Source organism: Drosophila grimshawi, unplaced genomic scaffold (genome assembly GCF_018153295.1).
Source record: "Drosophila grimshawi isolate 15287-2541.00 unplaced genomic scaffold, ASM1815329v1 contig_311, whole genome shotgun sequence".
Taxonomy (NCBI): Eukaryota; Metazoa; Arthropoda; class Insecta; order Diptera; family Drosophilidae; genus Drosophila; species Drosophila grimshawi.
Window position 1 is genome coordinate 6,547,037 of NW_025063098.1, and position 19,225 is coordinate 6,566,261.

General features: G+C 37.8%; 3 protein-coding genes across 15 annotated transcripts; 1 reads left to right on the forward strand and 2 right to left on the reverse strand.

The window, feature by feature from the left end:
• The first annotated feature begins 27 nt into the window (after positions 1 to 27).
• Positions 28 to 13,821, forward strand: LOC6563803 (C-terminal-binding protein). Of its 11 annotated transcripts, none has more exons than XM_032737665.2 (8): positions 193 to 359; positions 7,038 to 7,524; positions 7,603 to 7,908; positions 8,001 to 8,261; positions 8,317 to 8,448; positions 8,562 to 8,784; positions 12,196 to 12,473; positions 12,915 to 13,821. In XM_032737665.2, the coding sequence occupies exons 2-8, from the start codon at positions 7,330 to 7,332 to the stop codon at positions 12,996 to 12,998; spliced, it is 1,479 nt and encodes a 492-aa protein (XP_032593556.1). In that variant the 5' UTR covers positions 193 to 359; positions 7,038 to 7,329; the 3' UTR covers positions 12,999 to 13,821. The 11 variants fall into 11 exon arrangements, with proteins under 11 accessions (XP_043071119.1, XP_032593556.1, XP_043071120.1 ...); XM_032737663.2 differs by lacking the exon at positions 193 to 359 and adding an exon at positions 434 to 552 and having other exon boundaries at positions 12,196 to 12,488; positions 12,915 to 13,725; XM_043215185.1 differs by lacking the exon at positions 12,196 to 12,473 and having other exon boundaries at positions 203 to 359; positions 12,915 to 13,728.
• A 405-nt stretch (positions 13,822 to 14,226) lies between these two features.
• LOC6563802 (traB domain-containing protein) lies at positions 14,227 to 19,018 on the reverse strand. Of its 3 annotated transcripts, none has more exons than XM_001990151.2 (5): positions 18,830 to 19,018; positions 17,973 to 18,451; positions 15,966 to 16,729; positions 15,789 to 15,908; positions 14,227 to 15,728 (listed from the first exon to the last, which is right to left on the reverse strand). In XM_001990151.2, exons 2-5 carry the CDS (start codon positions 18,112 to 18,114, stop codon positions 15,063 to 15,065), a joined length of 1,692 nt encoding a protein of 563 aa, XP_001990187.1. In that variant the 5' UTR covers positions 18,115 to 18,451; positions 18,830 to 19,018; the 3' UTR covers positions 14,227 to 15,062. The 3 variants fall into 3 exon arrangements, with proteins under 3 accessions (XP_001990187.1, XP_032593551.1, XP_032593552.1); XM_032737660.1 differs by having other exon boundaries at positions 18,863 to 18,980; XM_032737661.2 differs by lacking the exon at positions 18,830 to 19,018 and adding an exon at positions 18,531 to 18,591.
• On the reverse strand, positions 16,761 to 17,515 carry LOC116805489. The gene has a single exon (XM_032737671.1). It carries the CDS (start codon positions 17,493 to 17,495, stop codon positions 16,800 to 16,802), a length of 696 nt encoding a protein of 231 aa, XP_032593562.1. The 5' UTR covers positions 17,496 to 17,515; the 3' UTR covers positions 16,761 to 16,799.
• Positions 19,019 to 19,225: the final 207 nt, after the last annotated feature.

Consider the following 19,225-nt stretch of genomic DNA (forward strand, 5'->3'; position numbering starts at 1 on the left):
TCGATACCCGGATAGTATCGGTCAGTCCCAGCGTAAATCGCATCAAGCGCTGCTCGTTTGTCTTCGTTCGGCTTTAATTAATTAAAATATCGCTCCCTTCAAATATTTATTTATAAATTTTGTAAGAGCAATTGTAATATATTGTCGCTTTATTGTGTGCAAAAATATTTTTTTTTAGTCATTGGAATTGCGCTCTTGTGCGAGTGTGCGTGGGTGCGTAAACATGGGAATGGCTCGACGAAAAGAGGAAGCATAAAAGAGAATATTTTGTGTGCAAGTGGATGGAAAAGAAAAATTTCCTAGTTAATAGTGCAAAACTAAATAAATCATTCAACGTGGTGTACATCAAATATAGCCAGGTGTGTTTAAATATATGCAATTGCAGAGTTTATATATACAATTACATACTTTAATTGTGATACGCGGCAAACGAGTAGCATCGCGGTAGTGAGTAGCATCGCGTCATTGCTGTACTAAAACTAAAAATTGCCGTATTCGTATTCCGCCATTTTGAAAGCTGCGAGTCGAAAGTGGAATTTGGACGCGTTGCTGGTAAAAAAATTGTTGAAAAATATATAAAAAGTATACAAAATTTATGAAAAATGCATGGAAAATGTGCAGAAAGCTAGCCGCCAAGTGTTTGTTCATAAATTGTGCGTGTTAAAATGTGTTTAGCACGTGAATTTTGTGCAATTACAAAATCGCAAAAAATGAAAAAAACGCGAATGCTGCTGCGGCCGCCACCGTTGCCGCCGCCGCCGCTGCCGCCACCACAAAATAGAAAAATTATACGAAAAATACATAGAAAATGAAAAACTAGTGCGCTGTTGCTTGTAGCATAATTTAACAAAAAAATTTTGTTATATACGCGTTTTAGATGATCTCCTAAATCTTGTAAAATTCACAAAATGTATTTGCTTCTTCTTCTTGTTTTCGACCAGCGTGTGTATGTTCATGTATGTGTGTTTGTGTGCGTGTGTCTGTATGCGTGTGCGTGCGCGATAAACGTGTACAAGAAAAAAAATTTAAACGTGCAGAATTTCGTATGAATTTTAAAGCCGATCTGCATGTTGGTGTGTGTGTGTCTGTGTGAGTGTGTATTTTTAGGAGTGCTACTGTGTGTGGAAGAGGAAGTGAATGATAGCAATAATAATCATTTTTGTTGTTGCTGCTGCCAATATGTAAAACATAAATTCAATTGTGCAATATTTGCCGTACAACGCGCGCGTACCAACACACAGTCACAATAATAAACCCCCCTACTCAAACACATGTACTCAAGGGATGTGTGTGTGTGTGCCAAGTGACAATATACACGCAAGGTTCACTGCGCAACGCCCCTGCACTTCCCCTCCCTCACTTTGCTGCAACTTCTGCTGTCTCTTCTTCTCATCGTTGTTATTTTGCCGCCGCAACAATTTCGTTCGAGTGAGTGAGTGAGAGAGAGCCAAGCCAAGGCGAGAGGCCTCCCCCTCCCCTTCCCTTCCATCGTCAAGTGAGCGAATGACATATTTCAAAATTATTTCTGTTACTGTTCGCTGTGACTGCGTTTGTTTGTTAAGCAAAGAGTTGCCGAGTCCTTTAAAGGGTGAAAGTACAACATTTTCGTGCATGAAAGTTCGTGCAAGTGTATGTGTGTGTGAACGAGACGAAAGCTCTTAAAAACTCTTTAAACAGTTAAAGCTTGCTACTCTCTCTTTCTCTCTCTGTCTATCTCTGTGAGCAAAAAAAAAAGTGCGCATTAAAGTTAGTTCTCTGTTGCTGTTCCCCTTTTATTTTTTTTTTTTTGTTGTGTTTTTGCCCGTGTTTTAGTCCTATAAATAGCCGCCGCCTGCTCGCTCGCTCGCTCGCCCGCTTTATTGTGCACTGTTGCCCAACGCCTGCATATTGATTGAAAAAAGAAAAACTTGTGCACAGAGTCCGAGCTTAGTTCGCTGCTCAGCGCTGATGGCAGGGATAGGAGTCTGCCTGCCTGGGCCAGGGGTATCGATGCAAGCCTCGTTTTCGTTTGTTATGTGCATTGTGCATTGTACATTGTTGTTGTTGTTGTTGTTCTCTTACAATTTATGCATATATACATAAATAAATAAATACAAAGCGCACATGGAAAAAAAAACAAAAAAGAGAAAGAGTTTATAAAATGTTGCCGCTGTCGATTTTGCTCACACACAGAAAAATCCATTGGCCACCCTCTCTAACCTTACCCTTGCAGGCCAATAAAATTGGCGCTTGTTTCTAGTTTTATTACAACACATTTTTTTCGCTTGTCATGTTTCCGTCGTTTCTACATTCTGGCGCCCCTGCTGTACCCATCACTGGAGACACACACATACATATACATTTGTGTTTTTGCTTGTCTGCTGCCTGCCTGCCTGCTCTGTGTAATCATATATTTTTTTTGTTGCCATCACCCCCTTCCCATCAGCATCATCCAATTTCTGTCTATTTCGCATATTTGCATTGTTATGGATTTTTTTTTTGCTCGCTCTTTCTCTTCTCTTTGAACGATCTTGTAGTATTTTTGTGTGCTGCTTTTTAAAGTGGGTTGGGCAAGTGGCGGACAAGACAAACTCGAATTAGCTTTGTTTTTATATTGCGTATTCGTTTTTGTACATGAAAACCCCCACTTGGAAAATTTTCCAACAAGAACACTAAATTAGTTTTTATTGTGAGTTGCTTTTTGTAGATACCTGCTATCAATGTGCATGCACCCGTTTCTTACCCTTTCTCCCACTCGTCTCCTCATCGCCTGGTTGTCCAAATGCATTGCTGCTATCTATTGCTTATCTCTTTTTGTTTGTTGTTTTTATCTCTTGTTTGTTGCCAACTATGTAAAAAGAAAAAAAGAAGGAAAACAAGCACACCTGCGGCAGGAGGAATTTCACACTTTTAAAGAATCGAAAACAAAACCACAAAAATAGACGGCAGTCATTTAAATTTTCATTTCCCACGAAACACATTTAAATATAAACACAGTACTCGCCCACAAATGACGCTTTTCAATCTAAAATTATTATAATTTTTTTTTTTTTTCGCAATAGCGCAAAATGTTTATTAAAAAATTGTTTTATCAATCAAAAATAAATGAGTAAAGAAATTAGAAATGTTACCAATTTGTCTGATAGCGTCGAGTTCCAATATACTAGCGACTACTGTAAATATATAAAAATACCGCCGTATATCGGGCGAATCTGTTGGCTGTCTGCCGCTGCTGATTTTGGTGGTGTTGCCGCGCTGGCTGCTTTGCATCATCCATATATCGATCTGTGGCCAATTCACTGACGCGCTTTTAGTCTAAATAAAAACGTATAAATCAACGGAAAACACATTTTGATTGTTGAGCCAAATGGTTCGCTCGGAATTGCTAAAGGCGTGTGAGCCAAATAATAAATTGTTGTTGCCCTGTGATGAAAGTGACTTGCAATGCTTGCAGTTTTTTTTTTATTTATTGTTTTTGCTTTAGATTTGCGTCATTCACTCAAAAACACACACACACATACACATATAAAGAGACAGAGACAGAATAAGATACGCTGACCTTATGCAAATTTTAGTAAATAACTTTTGCTTTAAGCTATATTGCCGCATTTAATGCGAATTGCGCGAGAGAGAAGACGGAAGAAGAAAAAGCGCGCCAAATGCGACGTCACGGATTAAAGACTCTGTTAATTAAAAAAAAAGCACAAAACAAGCTGAGAGAGCTAGAAGCAAGCGCAAGCAAGTAAAAATACAAATGTAAAAAAAAAAAACAATCACAAAAACAAAAACACTCCATTGGCAACAAGCGTAGTGTCAAGTACAGTACATCTTTATTAAAGTGGAACTGCCAGTAAATAGGGTGTATTTAATGTAGTCAATTAGAAAATATATATAAAAAATGATGAACTAGAGCAACCATAGTAATTTAAGCTGAAAAGTAATCGAGAGCAAAATGAACGTACAAACTTTGACGTAAACACGAGACACGAGTGCGCCCTGTCGTAGTACTAATAATTTGTGCGTCTGTGTCGCACCAACCGGTGCCCCTCCCACTCCCTACACCCGGGCATATCCCATATGACCCCCAACTCAAGCGGAAAGCACTCATAAGTTTGACTTTTCTGTCTTTTTCACGCACACATATATATATACTCTCTCACTCTATGTCTCTGCCGGTCTCTCTCTCTCTCTCTCTCTCTCTCTCTATCTGTTTCTCTTTCTCTGGCTGTGACTGTTGACTGTTGCAATGGCGTCATCAGCATCAGCGCTTTAAAACTTTTTTGCCTGCCCCAAGACACACACACAATCAAATATGTGTCTGTGCAATTGTATATGTGTGTGAGTGTTGAGTGTACAAATGCGCATGACTTGAAAATACATATTTATATGTATGTAAGTATATTTAAACGTGTATCCCACACTTACACACACACACACGTTGTTGGTAACGTTGACGGCTCGAGCCAATGCCTCGTTTTCGTTATTGTGGCATTAAGCCAACAAACAATTTAAGCCAACATGAGTTTTTCCTGCCTAAAAAATTGTGGCAAAAAGAAAGAAGAAAAAACACACACATACACATTGAAATTGTACTTTTGTTGGCTTTGCTGTTATCGTGCGTCGTCGTCTTTCGCTTGATAAACCGGTTTGCCACTCGGCTTGGCTTGGTTTTGGCTGGCTCTGTCGGCTATTAAAATAATACACACACACACACACATACACACTGAGAGAGAAACAAAGCAAAACAAAAAAAGATACAATATGCCATTCGCCATAGCAGCAGTCACCGTGTTTGTGTGTGTATGTATATGTGTGTGTATTCTTGCTTAGTTCAACTTTTGCTGCTGTTGCTGCTGCTTGCTGTTAGACAGCCGGTGGCTCAACTCGGCTCAGGTAGCAGCCGTCGCGGCAACTACAACAGCAGCAGCAAGAGTTAACCAGTGAAATGTATCTGTTAGATACATTTAGTGTACACTCATCTGCGGCGCTAGCTTGTGATTTATGTATGTACAATTGCTTGTGACTAACTTTGTGTGCATGTGTGTGTGTGTTTGTGTGTGTGTATTTATAAATGTGTACTCCATGTATACACATCAACAGGTTTTTTCTCTTGTTAACTTATTTTTTATTTTTATTTTTTTGTATTCAACTTTCTCAATAAAAGCGTGCGAAGCAGCAGCAGCTGCGTGGGCGCGCGAACACGTTGCTGCATCGCATCCTGGGGCAAACTGAAGTTGCTGCCTGTTTTTCTTCTTTTTTCTTATTCATTTTTTGTATTTTTTTTTTTTTTTGTGTAGTTCAGTTGCAAAACTTGTTTTTTGGCGCGCTTTCAAGTATGCGACTGTTTGTGGCTTCCTTTCACTATAATCGCTTGCCACATACGATTTGAAATCGCTTTTGGGCTCAATACAATCAAATCCGACTACTTATTCTGCCCCAAAACAAAAGTAGCATAATCGCAAATGTCTTCATGTGTTGTGTGGGCTTAACAAAAATTGTTTTAAAAATAAACAAAGCAATGCGCTGGGTGAACGTTCGCTTTTTTTTCTTTAGCATTAATATATATATATATATATATACCATACTATATATATTTAAATGTCATAATTGCGATGCTGTATTATTTATTATTCGTTTGTTAGCCATTATCTCGAGCATCTGTGCATTTCTATTTTCTCTTTGCTGTGCTTGACATTGCTATTAATATGATTATCGTTATTGTTGTTGTTGTTGTAGTTGTTGCTACTAGCTGCTGTTTATCTGCTGTTGCTGTTTCTGTTCTGTTCTGTTCTGTTTAGTTGAGTCGCGTAGCGTCGAATCGCTTTGAACGTGACACACGACTGATGTGTCGCTGGCTATCTGTGAGTAGAGGAGGTCTCTTGTGTGTGTGTGTATTTGTGTATTTCATGTTGTTGCGACAGACAAAAGTAGCTATACTTGACGGGTGGGCTTATCAACGCTTGTTGTTGCTCTTTGATACTGGAGTCAAGCGAACTCTTAATTTCACGAATTTCATTTCATTGTTGTTCATGACTGAGTTGTGTATGACGAAAATGCAAATTTTTGAATTAACAGAAAAGAATTAATATCGTTGCCTGATCGCGGTATAATTATATTTTGTAGAATTTTGTGTGCATGCATTATTCTGTGCGACCTTGAAATATTTCCGATATCTTTAACTGTAAATGTAACTGTGTCGTACACCGTATGCTTATCACAGCTGTACACTGTGCTCAGTCACCAGATGCAACGACGCTGTTCGCTCTGATAAGATAGGCAAAAAAAGAAAAGAAAGAAAAATGAAGGAACACGTCAACTAATCCAAAAATAAAGCACAATGGAGCAGCAATACCTGGAGTGGATATTTGTAGTGCTGATATTCGTGTTGGTTTAGCTTGTTGCTGTGGTGCTTGCTGCCTTGTTTGTTGTCCATCTAATCAAAAGCAAACGATGTTGATAAGCACATTGCTGGAACGGAATGCAAGGGAAGCGATGGATGGAATGAGGGGGCAATGCCACGCTATATCACGATGTGTTGTGTTGTTAATATGACGATAGCAGCTGCTCAACAGCAATCACAACAATAACAACAACAGCAACAACAATCGTTTCTCTGATAGCGACACAAACACATTACATGTATGAGACACACATTGACCGACCCAGGCGCTGCTGCTGAGGAGGCGTTGAATTTCTATGTTCTTGCACCTCCAGCCCCTCCTCGAGCCAGCTGCGCACTCAGTGACTGTGATTGTTTGGACAGACAAACAGATGAGGGAGGGGAAAAAGCGAGCGAGCGAGCGAGCCGAGAACGCATTGCAATCAAATAGTATCTTTATCGCTGACGATTGCGAAATCCAAACGAAAAACTTGTCATCGGTGAATATTATGCTGACACTGGCGCGATTTGTTGGCGTTGCTGTTTTCAGTTGTTATTTGTTTGTACTTTGACATCAGATTTCATGTATTTCCATTTAATTTGCAAGTCGTCTGTTTTTTCTTTTCTGATATATGTTGTATATATATATGTATAATCTCTTTTTCTCTTGTCATTGCAGGATTCTCGATTTCAATATGAAGCGCCAAAAATGATTGCAATGTGTGCATCGTCGTCTTGAAAAGGTTTTGTTTCCGTTGATTAAAATTAAAGCAACTGCAACACGCAACGCAACGAAGAAACAATTGCGGCACAAAACAGAACAGAACAGAACAAAACAAATCACAATAAATACCAACAACCAACATATATAAGTAGAAATTAAATCAAATATTAATTTCATAAACAAACAAAGGAGCAACAAAATTAAAGCGCGCTGTTAAATCAACAAAATATCGAACAAAAGGTAAAAAATGGATAAAAATCTTATGATGCCGAAGCGTTCGCGCATTGATGTTAAAGGCAGCTTTGCCAATGGTCCGCTGCAGGCGCGACCGCTGGTTGCGCTACTGGATGGACGCGACTGTTCAATTGAGATGCCCATACTGAAGGATGTGGCTACAGTGGCCTTCTGCGATGCACAGAGCACATCCGAAATACATGAGAAGGTAAACACAGTTAAATCCCAGCACTAATTTACGTTGATTGATTGATTGATAACATTTATTTATTTACTTTGGTGGCAGGTGCTGAATGAAGCCGTTGGCGCCTTGATGTGGCACACTATCATCTTGACCAAGGAGGATCTTGAGAAATTCAAAGCTTTACGCATCATTGTGCGCATTGGCAGCGGCACAGATAACATTGATGTGAAAGCCGCTGGCGAATTGGGCATCGCAGTCTGCAATGTGCCCGGCTACGGGGTCGAGGAGGTGGCAGACACAACAATGTGCTTGATATTGAACCTATACCGGCGCACATATTGGCTGGCGAATATGGTGCGCGAGGGCAAAAAGTTTACGGGCCCCGAACAAGTGCGAGAGGCAGCTCATGTAAGTGAAGATTGATCACACTAATCGATCAATTTTAATAATTGCAGATAAAAGTAGATAATTATACTAAATGTTATTCAAATCATTTACAGGGTTGCGCACGCATTCGTGGCGATACCTTAGGATTAGTTGGACTGGGTCGCATTGGCAGCGCTGTTGCGTTGAGAGCAAAAGCATTTGGCTTTAATGTTATATTCTACGATCCCTACCTACCCGATGGCATTGACAAATCTCTCGGCCTCACACGCGTCTATACGCTGCAGGATCTGCTTTTTCAGTCCGACTGCGTCTCACTGCATTGTACGCTCAACGAGCACAATCATCATTTAATCAATGAATTCACAATTAAACAGGTAAATATATATATATAAATTTCTTCCTGTACACCTATTAAAATCATCATTTTAGATGCGACCTGGTGCATTTCTGGTGAACACCGCCCGCGGCGGATTGGTCGATGACGAGACTTTGGCGCTGGCACTGAAACAGGGTCGGATAAGAGCAGCCGCATTGGACGTGCACGAGAACGAACCATACAATGTATTTGAAGTAAGAGATTGTTGTAAAACGAAACATTTTACGCAATCTGAGCAGACGCAGCGACAGCGCTTGATATGTTTCATACTAAACGTTATGTATTCTTTGGCTTGCAGGGCGCACTGAAAGATGCTCCAAATCTGATTTGTACACCACACGCCGCCTTCTTTAGCGATGCATCCGCAACGGAGCTGCGCGAAATGGCAGCCACCGAAATACGACGAGCGATTGTCGGAAATATTCCAGAAGTGCTGAGGAATTGCGTTAACAAGGAGTACTTCATGCGCACGCCGCCAACCACTGCGGCCGGTGGCGTTGCGGCGGCTGTTTATCCCGAAGGTAAACTACAAATGATATCAAATCAAGAAAAGTAGTGCGAGGCTGAAACAGATGCCAGGGAGAGAGCGTTACAAACAACATAACAAACAAAAAAAGAAATACAAAAAAACAAAACCAGAAACAGTAACAGAAATCGTTTAAATACAATCATAAACACACAACACTCATAAGCAAACAAAAAAACACCATAAACACACACACACACACTCATACAGAGACATACACATTTATGCAGCAAGCGTCTACATACATAATTCTATTTCTTCTGGTTCATTTCAAAGCACACATACATATAAATACATATATATATATATAAAGAGAAAGATAAAGTCGCGTTGAATGAAGATTTCAAGAACGCGTGCTATAAACGTTGATATATAAGTTAATCAGTTTAAGCTATATATATATCTATACATATATATAGACATATATATTTATATATGTACGTATATAGATATGTATTTAGTAGCGGTTTAGGGCCGCATTACGAACATAAATAGAAGGATGTTGAGGAGGAGGTTTAGAGCGCGACCGATGATTATACATACAAATGTGTGTACCAATCGATATATGCACAGTAAGCAAGCTAGATAAACTACAAACGCCGAGCAAAGTAATAAAACATAAATGTATGTTGGTCTTGAATTTAATGCATGCACAGCCACAGTTGGGTCTTAATCACAAATGCGACAGGGTCTTAGTTTTCTTTGTTTAAAATTTTTTTTTTTTTTTGTTCTTTGTATTCCCAATTTTTTTCTTTAATTATGTGTTTATTGAAAGAAATAGATTCCATGGGGACTAGAATCACTAATTTATTTATTGTAAAAGTCGTTTGTCCACCACATAAAAACTTCTGGTCCAGACTCCCAAATGTTGTTGTCAGCGTTTGTAACTAGCTTAAAACTGTAATTTCATTTGTAGAATGTACAGAAATAAATATATATAATATATATATATATGCGTATTGCGTATGTAGATATGTATGTATGTATGTATATATGTTTGCATATGTATACATAATTCATAATTATTTACAGCAAAAAGGTGAAAGTAAACAATTTGATAGATTGTTGTTAAATGTTTTGAGACCCCTGCCCACAATAAATACTTAATCTAACTAACGACTTAACTCAACCGAATAATTATTACGAAACCATTGTATGAGAATTTGTTGTTCAAGCACATATTTATATATCGTATTATTCTTTGTAATATTTTTAATACTAACCAGCAAAAAGTTTATATATCCCAATTTTGTAGTTTACACAAAGCAATCAAAACGTATTATTTTTAAGAATCGATCGCAAAATCGCCATAAATTACTGACTTTCTTTCTTTAAAATATGCAACACAAACGAAAAATTGCAATAAAAAAGAAATATGAAAAGAAACAAAAAACAGAACTTTTGTAAAAATTGTGCGATTTACCAACTTTTTTTTGTTGTTTGATGCTCAATACATTTGCTCTATAATGCATAATGATCTCATCATCCGTGTTTATTTTCGCCTTGCGTAAAGATCTTTACCATGCTGAGACCACAAAAATAAAAATTAATTAAAAACGTACACACAACTATACAAACAAGCAAATTAAAAACAACAACACGGCGCGTGAAAGTAAACCACATCTATAAATAAATATAATAATAATAATAATACAAACAAAAAACAAAAAAAAAACGAGAGAAAATTAAAAGTAATTTTAATGCATAGTCTATGTACATTTAAAATATATAACAGAAATTATATAATAAAAGAAAACAAACAAACAAAAAAAAAAATTACTATTAAAAACTTAGAATTACATTATTGAGGAAAAGATAAGAAAGAAAACAAAAACACAAATAACCAGCACATTATGATCAACCGAGAAGTCTCGGTACATTTAAGAATTGTTAGCGTATAAAATGTAATATTTGCATAAAACAAAACAAAAACAAAAAAAAAAATGAGAAACGGCGCAAAGTATAGTTTTGTAAAATTTTCGCAATTTAAGTTAAAAATTAAACAATTAATGCAATTGCCGCCAAGTTTTTCACAATTATCTTTATTAATTTTCGCTCAAGACCAATATCAGCAATACAAATGAAGCTTATTCCTTAAAATAAACAAACAAAACAAACAACATTCAAATTTGTTTAAAAATGCATCGAGAGTATTTTTTTGTTGTTTTTTATTATACATTATTTTATTTTGTTTTAAAAGAAAGACAAAATTTGTTAAATTTCAAGCACAAAGCATATATGCATATAGAAAAACACACACACACACCCACAAATACGAATATACAACACACTCACACACATACCCACAAACACACACACATCTACTGAAGCATAAATCCAACAATATACATCTATAAACAAGATCCTACGAGTATATAGCAAGCTGCAACAAAAAATGAGCAAAATAAAGTTATACATAACAAACAAAACGAAGGAAATTAATAAGCATAAGCGTAAAAGTAAAGAGACAAAAAGAATAAAATACTGTTATTTTGTAATGTATAAAAATATTTTTAATAACTGTGAAAGCTAAATAAAATTAAAAACAATTGATGAAAAAAAGCAAGTTAATTTCGAAACCAGCAACCAACAAAACCTTTACAGAAAAAAGAAATGCAAAAAAAAAAAAATTAACAAAACAAAGATAACAAATAAAACAAAATCTTTAATGAACCAATTATTGTTGCTTTTGTGTGGCGCATTATTGCAAAATTGTTTAACAAATAATTATTATTTATTTTGGTTTATTATTATTTATTTTTTTTGTAAATATATCTATACATTTTTTTTTTTGTAATTTGGTTCTATTTTGGGATGATGGCATCATTGAGTGCAGAGCAGAGCAAGCGTAATTTTAATTGAAAATTAAATCGATTTATAATTAGATTAAAAAATTGAGTAAGAGTTCGCCCAACCCAATTGAAAAAGTCAGTAATTTATGACCGGCCGGCCAGCGGAATTGATTGCATAGCTAACATATAGCTTATAGCCTATTTGTATTTTAGCCTTAAGGAAAGCAAGCATCATTAATCAATCGTGATAATACACCTACATGACTTGGTAGGAAGGTTAGTTTTAGGCGCCTGTTCTGAACTCATCGCATCATAAGTTCTTTTTAATGACCGCTCCAAAAGCGGCAAAACTCTCTTTCCTATTCGCCACTAGCCACTTCTTAGACCACACGCAGCCACCACCAATTCGAGAACAACTCTTTTCTTTTCTTTTTTTTTTTTGATCTGAAACTACCGCTACATTAAACCAAATCAAAACCACCTACCTCCTTAAAAAAAAATAAAAAGAAACAACAGACAAATCAAGAAAACAAAAAAAAAAAAAAAACAGCAACATATTATTAACTTTACCAATAAACAAAATACCAATACAAAAATCGAAATACAAAATACAGGATTAAATGGCGGCTATTATACAGGCGCACTGCATCATCGGGCACACAGCACCACACCGCATGATGGTCCACACAGTACAACAAATCTGGGCAGCAGCACCAGCTCTGCCCTGGTACAGCCACCGAACGCCGGCACCAACACCATGGCAGCAGCTGCTGCGGCTGTGGCCGCCGCAGCGGCTGCTGCGCTCCTTCCGTCACCGGTTCCGCCGAACGCTGCTGCTGTGCCAACGGTGCCACATTTGTCGCCGCAAATTGGTGGATTGCCGCTCGGAATTGTGAGTAGCCAATCGGTAGGTACTACATACATGCACCACTCAGTGTTCTTCTGTTCTTTGTGTGTGCGCAATGTGTGTGCAAGTCCAAGTTTGTGGCCAATACTGTGGTAATCAAAGCTACTGTGTGTGTGTATGTGTGTGGTCTAGCTTGTTATTGTTGTTTCTTGTTGTTGATATGTTGATGTTGATGTTGATGTTGTTTGCCAATTCTTGTTATTATATATTGGTCATTCATTACTTAGTGTTGTTGTTTGCCTAGGCTAGGGTTTACTAACAGAAATATACATACTATATATATATATATATCTATATATATACTATATACCATATATATATACATACATACATACATACATATATAAACATATATACATACATATGTGTGTGCAGCCAAGTGTTATGCATATGAATTCTAATCGCTTTCACCAATCTTGCTTTTAGCACCTGAGTGCGCCCGACCCTAATAACCATCTGACATCGAGCATTAAATCTGAAGTGAAGGTCGAGTCAACGGAGACGCCGTAGGCTGCTGCATCGTTGCTGGAGGCAAACAAAACTGGTGTGACAACGGGCAGTGACATTATGGAACTTCATGCAGATGGCAGGCAAGGCAGGATAGGATGGGAGTGGCAGCAGAGTTCAGAAAGTCAGATCCAACTACTACTACTACTACTATAATGGATAACATTAATTGTTAATGCTGCTGTGCATTTTTGGCACAGCAGTTGTCGGACAAAAACCGTGATCTTACATTTGTTGTTGTAATCACAACAATCACACATCATCAATCTGTTTCTCTGTATCTGTTATGTGTCCTATACAATAATATCTGTCCGGCTCCTGTATGCCAGATCCATGCGCAACTGCGCCCAGCCTTTGATTTGAATTTTTCCAAGTTTCTAAGTTATAATTTAAAATACGATACATATTTGCATTACCAACCCCAAACAAAATACACACACACACACACAAACAAACACAACAAATAATATACATAAAGAGAACTCCAAAACAAACAAAAACAAACAAACAACAACACACACAAACACAACACGCCTCAAAATTAACTACGTATGTATTTAGAATATACTTTGTAACTATTTAGAATTTTACAGTTACAATTTAAGACTTTTATTTGTATTGCAGCAAATTGTAAGAGAAAATATGTTACCTACATATAAGAGCAAAAAACAAAACAAAAAACACAAAATGTTGGAAAATTTTAACTAAACAAAAAAAAAAAGAAAAGAAAAGAAAAAAAAGCAAGATTTACGGCATACAAAAGCAACACACAAGAGAGACGTTTAGTGCTTAAGATACGTTTAAAGTACATAATAAAAAACAAACGCAGTGTATAATTATATGTGTCTAGATATTTGTTCATAGTTAGTGGGATATGTGCTTGGTTTGTCTCAGGTTCGGAGTAAAAGTTAGTAGAAATATTTGTAGGCTAGAAAAGCACATTAAAATTTGGTGGAACTGAATGATTAAATTCTCTAATCACCCCGAACCGATATCAAAATTCGCTCTAGATAAACACAATTTATTGGGGGTATGTAAACTTTTATTTGAGTCAATTATACACAGTGGTTTTATTTCTGTCGGGTGGTATACTATTTTAAATGCTACATAACACCAGTTCTAAATTAGCACAAACTACGTAGCGTCAAAACAAGTTTGCTTGTATTTGTAATACAATTTTTGTTACGATACAGTTAAAATGTGTAGTAATGTTTAATAAAGTATTTGTAGGTCGATTTTGTTTTCGATTTTTATTTTTGTATTGTAAAATTTCTCAATATAATATGCAACATTTAACACACGGCCATTCTTTCAATATCGAAGGTCCATCACGTTTCCACTTAATTTTAATCGGTACTAGCTAAATTCAGAATCAGAGTTTGAATGCGGAATGAACAACATTTTCATTTACATTTACATTATATGGAGTAAGTCGAAGATAAAGTATTGTGACTGCTTTAGGCAGGCGGGCACGGATACAACGGGCACATTCACATTAAGAGCATTGCTATTGATAATTATTTAACTAATTTTGAAGTATTTGTTTTAGTTGAGTTTGAGTTTGACATGAAATCTGCCACGAAACCATGTACATGCAATAATATATGGTGCCTAACTAACTAGCTGGTCAAAAACACACAACTAATTCGTAGTGACCGCAACAATCTTAATGAATTCCGTCTGCAAAACAATTGAATATGAATTGATATAATTTGTAATCACATTCACAGCATCCCAAGCCAAGTACATAGAATGTACAAAGTGCGCGACTATACTTTTTAATAGTATCATTGATTTTTTCTTTGTTTTGTTGGGTTTTTAAAACCAGGAATATGTTTGAATGTCTTTTTTTTGTTTTTGCTTTTTTTTTTTTTTTTTTTTTTTTGGTTTTTGTTTTTTGCACACATAGATATATTTATGTGTAGCGTATAAACACGTTCTATCAAAAGCATCAAGTACTCGCAATACTTATCATATGTCACCGCCCATTCAATTACATGGGCGTGTCACCTATTAACGAAAAGAATGTCAACAAAAGTAGAAAAAAAAACATGGTCCACAATCAACTTAAAAGAAACGCGTCAGGCGCGGCCTCATGAAGCGGAAGGCGCCATAGCAGCCAAGACCGATAAGACCGTACTTGAAGGTTTTCTTGCAGATCCGCTGGCCGAGACTGGCGGGTGGTATCTCCAGTATGGCCGGTATCTTCTCCGGATCCACATGTCCCCACATCTTGGCTATGCCATTGGCATGACCAATACCCACAACGCCAACAACGCGCACGGGACGCACATGATGGGCACCGGGCGCCGCTTGCGGCAGGGCGGCCAGCTGTAGTGAGTGACACAAGTAGAGATCGCGTTCGCGGACAAAAACGTCGGAGAAGGCCGGAAATTCGCCAGCCATTTCCTGCATCAGTTTCTCGAGCAGATCACGCTGCTTGCACTTCTCCACCTCCTCGCAGCTGATGCTGTCCGTGAATGTTAGGCGCCACACCAGCTTCATCGTCTGCCACAAGGATAATGCTCGCAGAGCACGATAAAGTGTGATACGAATGGGACGATCGCCCAGGTGTAGAATGCAACCAGGCAGCTTGTGTATCTCCTCAAAAGCACGCCGAAATTCACCGCCGGGCGCCATGCCCAGATCTTTGGCAATTTGTGCGCTCATCTGCAGCAGCAGAATAAAGAAGATGCCATTGATATAGCCGTGCGTCTGGAGTATGCCACGTATCTAAAAAGGTAAAAGTATTTAAAATAAGTATTTCGATTTAATACTCGTCATACGTTATACCTTGGGTATATTGATATTCTTGGCCTCCTCCAACAGTGTCTTCTCATCGAGCTTCAGTATGTGTACACGCGATGGACATAGCTCAACCATGACCACATCTGGACGGACGTTGCGAATGACCTGAGATCAGAGGGATTAGTGGGTATTTAATTATTAATTTGTTGGCTTGATACTTACATAAGAGACGTCATCCTGTGACTCCTCGCTGAAGTGTGCCGTGCCGACGAGGTAGACCTTGCTGCCAAACGGCGTATTCAGCAGTGTAACAGTTGAGGGTAAATTTTGATCGAATTCATCCAGAGAATCGTAGATAACAATTTCGCGCTTGGTCTGAGGCTGATCGCTGCCTGTGGCTGCTGGCTCGGCAAGCTGCAGACGCTTCTCGCTTGGCCCATCCGCTGCTGCCGATGCCTCAGCTATTGATATGTCTAACTTTTGCTTGCTGGAATGCAGCAGGGATTCGGCTTTGCGGCGTCGCTTTTCTGTGGCATTATCCTCCACTTTGTTGGGTGACTTTTTGAGTATGTTCTTCACCTTTTCGACTGTCTCGTCGGGATCTTCGGTTGAAAGGCGCTCAATTAGGACCACCTCCTTCTCAAGATCCTCTTCCTTGATGGAATTATCATTTATCTCTATAATTGACAAGTTGGGATTATCGCTCTTGAATATTGTCTTGTTGGCCAGTTGAGACTTTGGATCGACTTCCTCCTGCGAAGTATTCGTATCGGTGCTTTCTGATTGTATCAGCAGCATGCTGGCATTAATCGCCGCCGGGTTATTGGAAGGATAGATATTAAAAGCAGATGCCTCAACGCCACTTTCATTTCCGTTCCCATTCCTATTGTTAATGCCATTGAGAGTGGCAAATTCATCGGCGTTTAACATTTTGTGTGCATAATTTGTTTGTCCTGAGCTTTGATTGAAGTCCCCGTTCAAGCTTTCTGTGAATGTGAATAAATTCATGTAGCGAAAAATTAGAAAAATATATTATATATCAAATTAAGAAATAAATTAAAAGTCTTGTGTTTGCTGCTCATATAAAGTTTCTAGTTCTTTTATATATGGTATTATATAGTTCTGATTCTTGCAGCTATCATTCAGTAGCTGCTGCAACAACTCAAAGCATTTGCGTTTTAGTAATAACATTGTTGACTGTTGCATTTCTTCCATTTTGCTGTGCCTTGCTTCATATTTAGCCACAAGTTTTGATCGGCATTGGGGCAGTTTTTTGTTAATCACCTCCCTAACCCGGGGCTCATGTGCCTCACAAGCCTGCATGCGCAGCTTGTCCATTATATAGGCCAGTTCAACATCAAAATGTACACAATGGTCCATAAAATTGGCATCTTCTGCAAAGGGCTTAAATATTTGGGCAAGAAACCGGTCCGGAAATGTTCTACTTGTTTGAGAGTTAAGCGCCTCTTGTGCAGCATTTAAGAATTCAGCTTTAATGTTCTGGTTGACACAAGTCTTTTGCCGATTTTTCCTATTTTTCACATTTTCCTCTGCGTAATCGATTTCAATTTCAAGTGCAGTCAATTGTAGTTTCAGGCTGTTTAGCTCTTGCTTCAATTTTGCCTGCTTCTGTTTGAGTTCGATATTTTGCAGCTTAGCCATTGAGTCGTTATTAATTGACCCCAGGTTTTGGCCATCAGCAGGCAAATTGTCTACCTCGGCCTGAACATTATTTGCCATGCGGGAATTCATGTTTGAATGTGTAACTATTATTATGAACTTAAAAAATACAGCCTCAAAGCCAACTCAAGCGTAAGTTTTGAATTTACAAAAATGTAAATAGTAATAATTAATGTTGGATTCCTTTGTGTATATTTTTGAGTGCGTTATTCCTGTACTCATTCGAAATAGGAAAGAAGGCATCTTCTACTTATGATTATAAAGTAAAAGTCATTAAGAAATTTGTGCACTTTATCTGTTTTTCTGTATGAATTCACCGAATTCAGAGACTATTTGACCAGGAGCCTTCTACTTTAGAACTATGAGTGAAGGCTCATTTACCATATTCAGATCAAAAATAGCTCGTATTGCTTTGCCTACACGAACTTTGTGCAATTTAAGGTAAGGTTTGCGACATACAGAGTATCTCCCAGCCTATCTCCTCTGCTTAACTTCTTATTCATAATATGAATCGAATTACAATATGAGAGGATTAATAGCAGAACTTACCATTGCAGGATCTGTAGTTCGACGTGGACAGCTGATGGTCGAGGGCACTGTCGTAGAATGTGGTGTCGCCTGTGTAGGATTTACTTTTGGGATCCGGTGTGGCCACTGGCGAGTCGCTTGAGGTTGATGCTGTTGAATCCATTTTTTGTGCACAATCGGTGGATGGCTGTGTGTGTGTGTATTTGTGTCGGTTAACAGTTGTTTTGCTTGTTTGTGTATGTGGGTGACGGTGAGCCGTCAAGTGTGCTTATTTGTGTGCACAGCTGCTGGCTTGGAAGAATTGGTTACGGGTTGAAATTCGGTTTCAGTTTGTTTCTTTGCCTTCATCCACGTATGTATGCATGTGTGCATGTGTGTGTATGTGTGTGTGAGCTGGTATTTTTCTTTTATTGTATATATATATAAATATATATATATTATTTGCGTGTACTTTGTTGGCCTGACATCAGTTTGTTGTGAGTGCCGTATTCGGTGAATAACTGTAAGATAAGTAAGAAAATATAATGAATTAATGAGCGAGAAAGAGAGGGAGAGACAGATTAGATGAGAGTCACCAACAGATAATTCCAGTCCACCTCCTATCATGAACTTAAAATTTAAGAGATTTTGCGTACGTGTACGACATGCTGTTGATTTCAAAGGCACAGCCTAGTCGAGCATTAGAAATTCTCGGTTGACATGACGAAATAACAATCATTATTTTGATACAGCAACTGCTGTCCTCTGCTATTATTTTGATTGTTTTGCTTTCGTCAGCCACTTATACAAGTAGTTAATGTGTACACACACACACAAATATATATTTACACATGCATATAGATGTGTGTGTATGTTTGCTTCGACATACTCGAACATACCTGAATATCTTAAATTGACGTTGCTGTACTCACACACATATAATTGACATTTAATTTGAGCATCTGTGGGTATTCAGCATTTGCAGTTGCTAATTTGATTAACGAAAAACCCAAAAAACTAAAGAATGAAATTGTGATTGTGGCAAACGGAGCTAGAGCGTGCTCTGCTTCTTGCTAGCGTCAAGCAGTGCTGCCAATTCTTACAAAATATATTGTACACACTGTCTGATTGTGAATGAAAAATTCGCTTACAGTAAAGAATTCTTACTTAAATATTAATTATATTTATTTAAGTTACTTATACTCTATAAGTGAACAGCACAATACATATAAACTGCATATCTATGTAAATATGCCGAAGTCGACCGCCAATATTTGCATGATGGTTGTGGCTTG